Source organism: Heloderma suspectum, chromosome 6 (assembly GCF_057233095.1).
Source record: "Heloderma suspectum isolate Gila_16-S chromosome 6, 16-S_ref, whole genome shotgun sequence".
NCBI classification, from domain to species: Eukaryota; Metazoa; Chordata; class Lepidosauria; order Squamata; family Helodermatidae; genus Heloderma; species Heloderma suspectum.
The window spans coordinates 4,094,934-4,108,088 of record NC_139463.1 but is presented as its reverse complement, the minus strand read 5'-3'; the positions used below and the strand labels follow the sequence as shown (position 1 = coordinate 4,108,088).

At 48.5% G+C, this 13,155-nt stretch overlaps 1 protein-coding gene across 1 annotated transcript in view; it reads right to left on the bottom strand.

Annotated features, from left to right (window-relative positions):
• Nucleotides 1-8,455: 8,455 nt before the first annotated feature.
• The window catches only part of ZBTB16 (zinc finger and BTB domain containing 16), a 235,243-nt gene continuing 230,543 nt past the window's right edge, over nt 8,456-13,155 (bottom strand). Inside the window, exon 6 of the mRNA XM_084807199.1 lies at nt 8,456-12,307. Within this exon, the coding sequence (XP_084663325.1) occupies nt 12,078-12,307 (230 nt within the window). The 3' untranslated portion in view covers nt 8,456-12,077. The remainder of the gene's footprint in view (nt 12,308-13,155) is intronic.

Below are 13,155 nucleotides of genomic sequence, written 5' to 3'. Positions count from 1 at the left end.
TCAGCAGCCCTCCCTGGCAGACTCCGTGCCCCCCCCAGCCAAACCAACCTTCAACTGCCATCCGGGCAGCTGCTGCATTAGCCAACATTCTGTGGCCGCCCCTTCCCTCCACCAGCAGCAGCAATGCTGGCAGGCCTCCTGCCATGGCACAGCACTCTGCCAAGGGCCTGGGAGGATCTCCGAGGTGAGCAACGGATAGGCACATCCATATCAGTTACGCATTATGGTGCGTCGTCTTTATTCCTATGCTGAATTGACTAGATCCCAAGGAAGCTTCACAAAGCAGCAGCAAAGACTGCTAGCAGGAAGGGGAGTTAATTAAATGTAGCACCATGGCATGGGGGTGACCAAGCAGCGTTGGTGAAAGTGCTTGGAGGCAGCCCCTGAGATCCCTGGGCGCTTTGGTTCCGGTTGCGTGCAGCTTCCCTTCTTCCATAGACAAGCAGGGAAGTCTCAGTCCTTCTTGTCAATGGAAGTTTTGGGAGTGCAGGCAGCAACTAGAGGAATCCAAACTAGCCACTCTGCCACGAGCATCCGAGAAGACCTTGGCTTAGGCTCTTAACTCTCCATTTGTTCCTCCAGATCGGGAAAGCAAGCGCCCAGCTGGGCCACCACTAGGGCTGGCCGAGAATTTCTCCACGAATCTTCGGGAGGCTGAGTGCTGACGCATTCGGCCCCCCGAAAGTGTTGGGGAAATTCTCCGCCGGCCCCCCGGCCCCCCCAGGATGGGACTTACCTTCGGCCAATGTCCCTCTCGGCGGCGGGTCCCGGTGGCGTTTCGGCGGCGTTTCGGCGGTGGCGGTGGCCGGTCTCCTGACCGGCTGCCGCTGCTGCCATTGCAAAAAAAAAAAGTAAAGTAAAACACACACACACACACCCATGATAGGCTATGTAACGATTTACGTAGCCTATCACGGCTAGATTTCCAAAGTCAGCCGCGATAGGCTACGTAAATTGTCACGTAGCCTATCACGGCTGACTTCGGGGGAAAAAAAAAAAGCGTGTATGCAAATGGTGGCACCCGTGGGGCGCCGCCATTTGCGTTCCTTATTTTGGCACATCTAGTCTACATAAAGCTTTACGTAGACTACGGCGAAAATAAGGGCACGCTATTTGTGTTGCCCTTATTTTTGCCGTAGTCTACGGAAATCTTTACGTAGACTAGACGTGCCAAACTAAGGAACGCAAATGGCGGTCCCCACAGGAGCCGCCATTTGCGTACATACTTTTTTTTTTTTTCAAAGTCAGCCGTGATAGGCTATGTGAGGATTTACATAGCCTATCACGGCTGACTTTGGAAATCTAGCCGTGATAGGCTACATAAATCGTTATGTAGCCTATCACGGGTGTGTGTGTTTTACTTTTTTTTTTTCGCGGCCGGGTAGACGGGGCGCTCCTACCCGGCCTGAATTTCGGCGACGAGGGATGGGGCGCCTCCCCCCGGCCTGAATTTCGGCCGGACGAGGTGGGGCACCTCCCCCCCCTCGCCTGAACTTTGGGGGGAGAAGCGAAGCGCCTCCCCCCCACCTCGAAGCAAGCTGCGGGACGAGGTAAGTCCCTTTCGTCCATCCCTAGCCACCACCTGATTCCGCAAATTACAGCTCACACACAGCTTGTTTACTTACATGGTCAGTATAATGAAGGAGCAGTGCACTCATGGGAGAAGGTGGCACCAATTCTATGCACTGGAAAATCAGACACCCCCCTGCCCCAGCTCATGGAAGAGGAGCTGCAAACTCTCACATCGCACGGTTCCCACAAGTGGACTGTCCACGTGAGCAAAGCTTTTTGGAACTTAGCCGGGAGCTGATTGTGAGAAAGCCAACTCTGAAAGTAATGGGCTGTGAGGATCCAGGAACCTTTTTCTCTTGGGGTTCTGTCTCAGGCAGGGTTGGGAAGACTGAGGGCATGCAGGAACTACTTTGTCTTTTTACTAGAACCCTGAGATGCCGTGCAAAAACTATACACTTCGATTTAGAGAGTAGTGAGCCCAGGCCTTGGTTTTGAGTTCCACAACTGAGCAGAGCTCACAGTCCTTCCACACAAAAATCCACTCCTGGTTGCCGCCCTAGCTGTTTTTATTTCAGCAGTATAATTTAAGGTTTGTGTTTGTGGCAGGGGGAAGAGTCATTTTGTTGCTTCTAGAGTTAAATAATTGGGAGTCAGAAATCCTTACTGTCTATGGCAAATTACCCAGGGATCTACCTCCTATCCACCTCCGGCCTAGGACACCCAGAATTCTCTGAGCAGCCATCTCCTCTCTCCTTGCAGAGCATATCTGTTGCAAAGGCATTTCAGGACCCCTGCATTGTGTGTCCAGTGCCCCATGACCACGGCAAGTTAGGAAGAAGAACTGTCCACATTGCTTTGGCTGCAGCAACAGCAGAAAAGGCTCTCCCACCCACTGCAGCCCCAGGGCTTGATGCAATCAAAGGGACTTGGAATGGAGTGGGAGGCTATTAGCCTAGGAGTGTGACGCTTGCAGAGGGTGTGAAAGCTCTCAAGGTCAAAACCCCGACTGGTGGCAGGAGGGCTGGTTATACCTTTGAGGATGGGTTACAGCTCAGTAGCAGAGCACCTGCTTTGCATGCAGAAAGCCCCAAGTTCGAAGCCCAGCATCTGCAGGTATTGCTGGGAAAGACCCAAGTCCGAAAGTCTTCTGGAGAGCTGCTGCCAGCCGGTGCTGACAACACTGATCTAGATGGACCAGTGTTCTCAGTTGGTAAGAAGCTGTTTCCTAGGCTCACAGCCAGTGAAGGGCTGAGGCCAGGAGTTCCGCTGCCCCTATTCACATCTTGCAGACCTAGGGTGGCCATGTGTCCTCTTTTACAACAGGTAGTCCTCTACTTGGAAGGCTGCCAAGTCTGGTTTAAAGTCAAAGGACCATATGAAAGGACAGCAACAGAGGCCAGGAAGATGCCCATCAACCCTTGGCACTGAGTGGCAGACTGAGCTGGCACACAGCTCATCCACTTTGTCTTCCCCACTATGGTGGGATGTATATTTCTATTTCAACTATAGCAATTATTTCTATCTTTCTATATAAATTAGCATATGCAAATATTATGCAGGTTAGTGCCCTCTTTTCTGAAGATGTGTTTCCTCTTCTTTGGCCACGCATAAGAAGCCACGCTAGATACTGCTCCAAATCTAGAGGAGCCATTCCACTTTGGGTGAAGTAAAAATATATGTGTGGTTTTGGAGGTTCCCGTTGACTGAAAAACATCCCAGAAAATTTCAAAGAAAGCAAGAGGGGCTTCTGGACACCAGCGAAATTTCTCTAGGAACTGTGGCAGGGTGTGCACATCCTGGGCCTGCTGCAAAACCTGAGGCAAACCTGAGGCTCTTCACTGAGCAAACTTCAGACACTGATGCTGCCAATAAGACAAGTAAAGTTCCTTAGGAGGAGATGTTCAGACGACTCTTTGCTTTGCTTTTGCAGAACAAATGTGACTGCCTTCCTTTATTCACATGTCGGAGGAAGCGCATTTCCCCATCCTGGAAGGATTTTTTTTTAAATTCCACAATTGCTCACAGTGACGAACAAGCAAACATTTAAGCAAAACAAGAATAAAAGCCACATGCTGTAATGTTAGCAATTACAAAACAAGATAAAACAGGAGATGTATAGCCACTGGCTCTTTCATCAGGACAAAATGGTAATTCCTTGGACTTCGCCACTCCTCCCCCCTCCCCCTCCCGACAAAAGAATTGACAGCTCCACCCTGGGAACCACACACAACACTCCCAATTTCATCCAGCAGCCGTGGCTCAGAAGTCCTGCTCGTTTCTAACATGGGGATCCGGCCACCCCAAGGCCTGGGCCGTCTCACTTTCCTTCTGCAGCTGAGTGGCCATGCTGGGCTGGTGGGCAGCTGAGCCGATCTCTAAATATAGGGTTTTAAGCAGCCACAAAGCTTCTCGAGGCTGGCATTGTCAGGGTCTCCTTTCTATCCATTAGATCATATCTGGGTCAAAGAGCACACGAGGAGGGGAACGCCCCCCCTGCCACACAATGCCTATTCAAGCTCGGCCTCTATTCACTGGTGCCTTCTCCCCCCATGGCCAGGAACACGTGACCCCCTCCCTGCCCCCAGCTCCCAAGCCTAAGCCCTTACCTTTTGATGTCCCTTTGCAGAAAATTGCAATTAAATGTTGTTTTCAAGACGATGCTCTTTGAGCAGGGAGCCATCAACACAGACACAAATCTGGCCAATGTGCCAAGAGGGCTGGAGTGGAGGGAGAAGGGAAACCCGAAGGGCTCCCGGATCGTGTCCCGAGATTGGAAGCCGTATGTTTATGCCGGCATTTGTTTTGCAAAGGAAGTGGCATATGGAGACAGCAAAGACTCTCCAATGGATGGGGCGAGGAGCCTGGCCCTGTGCATATTTACTTGGAAGCAGGTCCAGTGCTCAAATGGCATGGGGTGGGCAGAGTACCCTTGGCTACTGCTCTCTCTCAAGCTACAGGGGGACAAGTTTGTGATAAAATGATGAGGCATCCCAGAGTATGGCTTGTAGGTTTCATTAAGGGCCCACATTTTTTTCTTGTAATTTAAGCTCTCAGTTCTGTGGGACTTACTCCCAAGTCAGCATGTATAGGATGGTATCCAAAGAGAAGCACAAAGGGGAACACTTCCCGAACAGGAACATGGCTGAGCTGGAGAGGATAAGCGCCTCTCCACTTGCCTTTTCTCCAACTCTTCAAATATCCTCTTCATTTCTTTCTTTTGGAGTGTCAGTGTCAAGTTGCTGGAGGTTTTCCTTTGGATAAATAACTTTGTTACTGTTGTTTGTTCACAAGGCTGAGGGTGATGAAGGGCAGTTGTGTCCTCCCCCCCCCCCGGTATTTTACAGTTGGCATTAATGCATCAGGAATACCAGGGAATTCTATTACTCAAGTATTATTACAGCTTTTGGACAGTTGTTGGAAGAACCTTCAAAAGAATCTTTTTTAAAAAAGGTCCCATTTCTTTAGAATCAAAGTATTGGTTACTGTCTAGCAATGTATGAGAATTCGTTTTTGCTTGCAAAACATGTGAGCATGCCCCATTTGAAGCTCCAAACTCGAGCATGAGCACATGTCAATGGAAAACATTCGCAAATTGTTGAACATGAGCTCACGTTTGCCTCATTCCTAATTCCCAATTCAATCTGTGCAAATTTCCTAATTTGCACATATTTCCTCAGCAGACTGAATCAACTGTGCTTCAGTTTGTAGAGGAAATTCATGCAAATTTGGGGAGATTTGCACAAATTCCCCTTTTGCGCAGAGCGAACAACTCCTGCAAGCACAAGAGGAATTGCGGATGAGACGCATAGTGAGATGTGTTCAGAGAATCCTAGCAATCTTGAACATTGCTCGTTTGCCCATCCCCATTACTGTGTTTGGTAGAAACTGGAGACTGTTGACATTCACCAGTGAGTGTTGATAATCTCTCCACTGGACCATGGTCTCCGCCCATCACTGGAACAGATTGTGGCATCCACTTCAGAAGCCAGAATCTGCCCCAAGGTTCTGGTGGAGCGAAATGCATTTACATCTAGTTAAACAAGGAGTGAAACAAGGAGATCTCGCTCATTCTTACATACATCTCCCCCCTGCCCCGTCCCATCCCTCTCCTCGACAACCTCCAGTCTCAGATGCTGTCATCACAAGGGGGGCTTGACACAAGGCAAGTTGATTCATCACCCACAACTGATTCCGCTCTCTCGGCAACGAAATGCACAGAGTGAAAGAAAACAACCAGGCAAGAGGCTTCAACGACTGAATTAACTTTATTGTTTTTTTTTCCTAACTGCAGATTCAAGGTATACAACTGAACATTGCTATTTTCCTTATGAGACTTATAAATAAAAATACAAAAAATGTCCACTACAAAAAAATCTACCGTTAGTAGGATGTAAAAAATACTCTCTTTGCTATAGAAGGCACAAACTTCACTTAGTGACAAATGGAGAGAAAAAAAACCTGCAGCAGTAATTTCTTTTTTTAAAACCTTTTCTCTTTTTTTTTTTCCTCGCCAGAAACACTGAAGGTTTACAAAGAACTGCACCTGCGCCCTACACAGAACAGATGCAGAGGTGGAGAACGTCAACTAGTAGGGGACATCACAACTTTTTTCAGGGTGGGGGGACAAATCTGATTGATGTTGTGTGTGTGTGTGTGATCTTTAAGCTAACTGCATCTGTGACTCTAGAGAAACACATTAACAGGACTCACAAGCAGCACTGCAAAGAAAAATGAAAAGTATTTTGTACAGGAAAAGAAGTACATAATGCAGAATCTAAAAACAAAATAAAAACAAAATGTAACAAACAAAAACAACAACGGGCACCTTCTAACGTTAGGCTAACAGGAGGTGCTGAGGTAGACTGCGCCAGGACAGCAATTAAAAACACTATTTTTTTTTTTAATACGAAGCAATCAAACTGGCACTTGTGCTGTCACAACGTTAAGAGACAAGCAAAAACAAATGAACAAAAATAATAAGCTTTAAATTTGCTTGGTCCAGAAGGACAAAATTGGTCCTCAGTGCTATAATATATATAGATATAGATATATATATATATATATATATATATGAACATAAATGTCATGGAGACTTAGCATGGCTTCTTAGCCTCAAAAGATCATGCATACTTTAACACTATGTAAAACAAATACTAAGACACACACCAAAACTGGCACCTGAGGGCTGAAGGATGTCATGGTTGCAGATGAGTACGCTCTTACTCTTGAGGGGGTGGGCCCGGGAAAATCTCAGGCTGTCTCCCCTCGCTCCACTGCCCTGTCTCGTGAGGGCGGGTGGACTGGACACCGAGTGAAGTAACCGTGCAGCACAACAGAACAGCAAGCATCCGACGGGATGGGCTGGAGGGTGTAAGTGGCAGAATAACTGTGGGGCACTTGGAGTGAAAACAAACAGAAATGTTGGCCAACCGCCTTTCTCTTCATAAAACTCTCATTTCTATTAGCCCAACTGAGCAAATTCCCTCCTGTTTGAACATGGTGGTATTCCACAACGACAACAATGACAAGAAACCTGAGGCTTGTAAGTTCTGAAACCTGCAGGAAACCAGAAGGTTTGAATTGGGGGAGACAGAACTGATCCTTGCAAAATAATGGATCATCTCGCATACCATGACATCCCTTAGCTAGGGAGTCCAATCCATTTCCCCAAGGTACCAAATAGTTGAGTAGGCATTGCAGCATTTTCTTCCTCTTTTAAATGTGGAAACACGCACACACGCGCACACACACACACACGCCTTTTTTCAGGCAAAAAGATAAAACAAGCCATTTTCTAAGGTTGTGTTGAGGATTGTACTAAATCAGCTCCCATCTTGCTTCCCACCACAAAGCAGCAAAATAAGGTTACATGTCTCCCACACACAGAAACACACGAAACACACACTTGCACGTGTATGCATACAACACATCTTAATGCTTTCAGTTTTTGAAGTTTATTCCCAAAGCAACAATTACAGACAGCCAGGGATATATACTTGCCAAGGGATTCTGTGCAGAAAACAAAGTTGTATGTGGGCAAGCCAGAGTTGTGGATCTGCAGGTGGGCAAAGTTTGAGTAAAATTCTATAAGGCATTTGTAACTCAGTACCATAAACAGGGCTCAAAATGGTGCCTTAAAGTGGGCATTATTCATGTGGCAAATGGAACAAAGTGAACAGGCAATCCTGCAGACTGCCTCCTTAAAAATCGACAGTGCTCTAAAAGTGGGAGAAACCATTTCCTCCCTAAATTAAAATCTGGTTTGTGCAATTCCAACTTTTAGGTCAAACCAATCACAACCTCCTCCAAATCCGTCGTGTTCACCACACTGCCAACAGTCAAACACAACTTCACCCGTGTTTCATCAATATCCACGATGTGGCAGGGTCAGACTTTTTTCAAACAACAACATATCCCAGAGGAAAATGGTGTCTTCCTGCAGTCCCACCAGAAGTGAGAATGATAATTGCAGTGAGACCACAGCTCTGCAATGATGGTTCCATATTTGGAGTTCACTCACAAAAAGCTACGAGTGTCATTTGCCCAGCCTCAAGCCTTCATTCCTGGAAGGCTCACACAGGTTGACCAGTAGGTTAAATGCATTTTCCCAAGTGTGCTTTGGAAACTGCAATTTCACCTTGATTTAGTACCAGCCTATGTGGCAACACTGGATTACAACAATACTGCATGATTATTTAATACTAAGTCCCACACACACGCGCGCGCGCGCACACACACACACACACACACTGATTCCTGTTCACATTACAAAAGGGGGGGATGGGGACAACATCCTGCTGAAAACTGACGTAGGGACTAACAAATATTACAAAAATATTACACTTTGCAAATAATTTATCAGTCCAACACTTTCAGCTGGGTGAGTGGTGGGTGGAGGGAAAAGAAGGGAAAGGGCTCCTCAGATGATCAATCCTTTTTTTTTAAAACAACAACAACCCCTCAACAATGTTGGGAGCACATAGAGATGACCTTATGGTCATCTCTAGCAAATGTGACATTGGTATGTTTACTGCATATTTCTCTTTAAAGGGTCTGCCTTAAATGACGTCATATTTTTTTTCACATTATAAACAAAATTCTACTTAAGCTATTCACATATTCAAGTTTAACTGTTCTTTTTTTCCTTTATCAAATTGCTATTTCCCCCCCTAAACTGTCAGTCTCTCCACTACTACAGTGACATAATCTCTCCTCTTATTCCACCCCCCCACCCCAGTTTAAGGCCTTCAGTATTTACCAACAGTTGAGACAGGATCAGGATGGGGATGGGACAGCAGTACAGAGACACCCCTTAAAATTCCCTTTTCTTCCATCTACATAACACTTCCCTAACACTTTTCCCCATATATAAATGCAGCTAAATTACAAAATAAAATTTACATTTGCAAATATAAAGCATGAGATGAAAATTGAAATGAACATCACAAAGCAAAAAACAAAACAAAGCCCCCAAACACCCTTAACTAACAAAAAACACAAATATTGCAAAACTGTGCTTCTGTAACTGCAAAAAAACAAAACAAAAACAAAACCCCAACTTAAACAGAGGTAGCTTTCAAGATAATATGACCCAGGTTTCCATCACATGGGCCATCAAAACAAAACACCCATTTTGGTAATAATAATAATGCACGATAAAAACCGAATGGGGAGGCCAACACAGAAACCAGCGTCGATGGCATTTCTGTGGCTGCGCTGCGGCACTTGGGTGCTTCGTGCAGACACTTTCTCTTCCTCCGGCCCCGCAACGTGGCCCTTTTAGCCATCGATCCCAAACACATCCCCACCCCAAAGCCAACACAAACAAGCTCATGAGGTCACAAGAAACCGAGGTAATTTCAAGTACAATGTGCTAAACGCAGAAATCATTAAAACTGAAATAAAATTAAGAAAGCAAAGACAAAGAAAAGCCACCTTTCTCATTTGACTCCTTCACAGACAGAAGAATCTGGGCAGAAGATCTAGCGGGCAGCACATTTCAAATGCCATTCCTGGGGGGAAGGAGGGGGGAGGCAGAGGAGGCAGACAAGGCGGAGCATGGAGGAAGGGCCTCCCTCTTGGGGCAGGTTCCTCCAAATGCAAAGACGGGGGGCAGGAAAGAACCGAGGGCGTGGCCAGGGTGTAAAGGGATGTGTGAGCTGGGAGGGAAAGAACTGTGCAAGGCAGAGTGTGGCAGCACCCACTACTTACAGGGAATGTCACACTCTCCCGCTAGGGTGGCTTTGTGCAGAGCAACAGTAGCTGTCCCTGGAAGATGATGGCAGGCAACCAGTGGGCCAAGATCTGCCCACCGCGGAGTACCAGTTGGCGCAGCCCTCACTGATGCGCCTCTAGGTGGCTAAAGTAAGTCCAGGCATCCCTTCACCACTGGCCTGCAGAAGGAAGGAAAGACTCTGGCAGAAGACATGCACAGGGACCACACTGCGCTACCTCCCGGTCATGCACAGCCCTCCCTCCTCCCTTCTCACCTGGGGCAGTGGGCCAGACTGAACCTCCCAACTTTTGGCCTGACCCGTCACCACCAGGCCAGGCTATCTCATCGCTGACTGCTGCAGCAAGAACGGAAATGGTGCAAGGCAGGCAAGCCGCGTGCTGGCCTCGTGGCCGCCCAAAGCAGACCACACCCGCCTCTCTGGCTGGGCAACGACACTCATCTGTCGCGGGGACAGTCTGCAGTCTGGCCCGGGGGGGCAGGGTGGCCTGCTTTGGGGGAAGCAGGTGTGCTGGAGGCACATCCAGCCCTTGGAAGGCTGTTCTAGCCACATGTGCCAATGCTGCCAGAATGGGACGAGCGCTGCCGATGGCGCTGCTGATGGCAGCACAGAGCAATCTCAGTTCGGCAAGCCACGCGTCACAATGGGGTGCCCTTCTTGGCTGTGGACAGCAAGAGACTGCAGGCTCAAACCCCTGCTTTTCTCGTGACTCAGTGGCCAGGGAGCTGTGCCCCCTCCCCTCCTCCAGGTCCTCGCACTCACCAATAATGCAAGTGGAGCTCTTGCTTAGGCGAGGCTCCCCTTTCCGCTCTGTAGTGGGTGAGGCTGGCTCCATGCCCATGGAGGAATGCGAACACAGACCTTGCACTTCCATGGATGTAAATGGGGAAAGGCTTGGAAGTGGGGAGCTTCCTGTGTGCTCATCAGATCCTTGGGTTGGGAGCTATGTCCAGAAGCTGTTGGGTCTCCCACAAGCTTATTCTGTTTCACATATCAGCTGGGAGGGGCTGAAAAGTTATTCTGACTTTGCCCCCTCCTCACAGAAGGCTGACCTCTTGTATTAGCAAATGTGCAAAGTTATGCCGTTTCTAACAGGTTTCTCTCACCGAAATCCCTTTCCCACCCTCACCAAAAATAATAATAATAATAATGCATAGAATGGTCTTTGGTCAGGAGAAAGGGTTATGGTCTAGAGGGAATGTCTACAGGCGAGTAGTGAGCTCTTGTAAACTCAGCTTGCCCTGGATCGTGCTCTTTGGGCGAACCAGTTTTCACCTTGCTAGTGCAACCGTAGTGCACGTTTTTGGCCAAAACCAGACAGGGGAAGGGGCATCTATGAGGAAAGTACAACGATGTGAGGCAGGCACATCAAAGCTTCTGCTGCTCCCCCACTCCAGAGAGCACAGCCCTCAGTTCCCCCACATCTGGCCACTGCCAGCCCCAAACATTCTGCTCTCCTCACCCCCCTGCAAGCAGCTGCACCATGTCGTCTAGGAAGCATATCCCAAGGTCCTTTGTGGAGCAGGCCAGGGCACAGCCCTCCACGCACTATCTGAAACTTTCAACCCAGCATTCGTTTGTGGCATGGCAAGATCTCCTACGGCACACTCCCCCATCACATGTAGCTTCACTGGTGTCCCGTCACCCTGCCTCAAATACCCCTGCCCCAAGAAACCGCCTGGATTGGGCAGTTGACCACCTGTCAAAGGGGCAGGCCCAGGAAAGAGGGTGAAGAGCAGCTCTCTGGGACACTCTGTAAACTGAAGCCTGTCCCACTGATGCGCTGTTCCCTTTCCGCAAGGATCACGGGGCATTACTTGTATCTCAACGAGGGCACAACATATCCAGAAGAGAATTCCTCTGTGTCCTCATAAGTTTTCAGCTTAGAGAGTGAATGAGGCCTTGGAGAATTCCGGCAACCCTACCGTGGGCTGCCTGAACCCCTCCGAAGGCCCTGATGCACATGGAGACACAGGCACACGCAGGGCTAGCTCAACATGTGGCTTGGGCTGGATTCCGACAGATGTGTCTCTTTGTGGGTTTTGGCCAGAGAACTCCAAGGAGTTTCCCTGCTCTCTCTCTTATCCCCACTGCCATGGTGAGGGCTTTGCAAGCTGGAAGGAAGGTGACCAGCAAAGCCTCGTTGAATAGAGAGAGAAAGAAAGAAAGAAAGAAAGAGCGAGAGAGAGAGAGAGAGAGAGAAAGAAAGAAAGAAAGAGAGAGAGAGAGAGAGAGAGAGAAAGAGAAGAGAAGAGAAGCCAAAGACAATTCAGGGGGTGGGTTTTGCCCGGTCCTTCCCGATTTCATCCCTCCATCCCTCCCCTTGTCCCTTTAGACGTAGCAAAGGTACAAATAGGTCTTCTCTATCCTCCAGTCGGTGGGGATCTCCTCCGGCTTGTGGCCTTTCATGTGTTTCTGCATGGCGGAAAGACTTGGGCAGTACTCTAGGCAGATCGTGCACTGATATGGGGAAGCTCCGTTGTGGGTCCTGAGATGCTTGATCATGGCTGAGTAGTCTCGGGACCTCTGGTGGCACAGCTTGCACTCAAACGGCTTCTCACCTGCGGGAGCAAAGGGGGGTCACTTGGGAGGCGAAGGCAGCTGGAGCGACCGACAAACAGGCAGCCCCAAGGCGCCAGCGCTGCCTGGGATGTGCACCTGGCGCACTTGATGCCGGCTCCGTTGGCGGGGCCAGCAGCAGTGCCTAAAGCAGCCTCCACTGACGCAGCACCCCCTGATGCGGTGGACTACAACTCCCACAATCCCCCAGCCATCTGGGGTGTGCTGAGTTGGGGAAGGGCGACCTAAACGCTTGGAGAAGTGTTTGCTCCTGGCTGCATATGTGCTGTTCACCGTTGCACGCGCACAGCTATATCAATCATTTAAATTTTTTTTGTGGCATGAACACAAGGCTGTTATGGATCATGAACCCTTGTGCAGGGGGAAAGCTGCAGGCAGGCTGTATACTCTGTGGTACAAAACCAAAATCTAAATTCTATGTGGTGGGAACCCAAAAGACTGAATTTGCATAAATTAAACTAATTTGTGTCATGGGTTTTGCATTAATTAATTAACATTCCTATACCATCCCAAAGGCAAAGCTGTCTGGGCAGTTCACATAATTCTCTGGGTGGTTTTGCATAGTTTATATATATTTTTTTGCCAGTCACAGTGGGCACGGGGGGGGGGGGAGGGAAACTATGCAGGGTACTGGAAACCCTCTGCTGCTGCAACCGTATTCCCTGCTCCCCTGGTGTCTGAGATTCCCACAAGCATTGCTCAAATTTTGAGCCCCAAGGACTAGAAGCTTTTAAAATGTGAGCTGAGATCATTCCTGGCAGCCATGGTTGGGCACTCTCTCATTTTGAACCTTTCCTGCACTTCTGTGGAATCTTTACACAGACAGAGC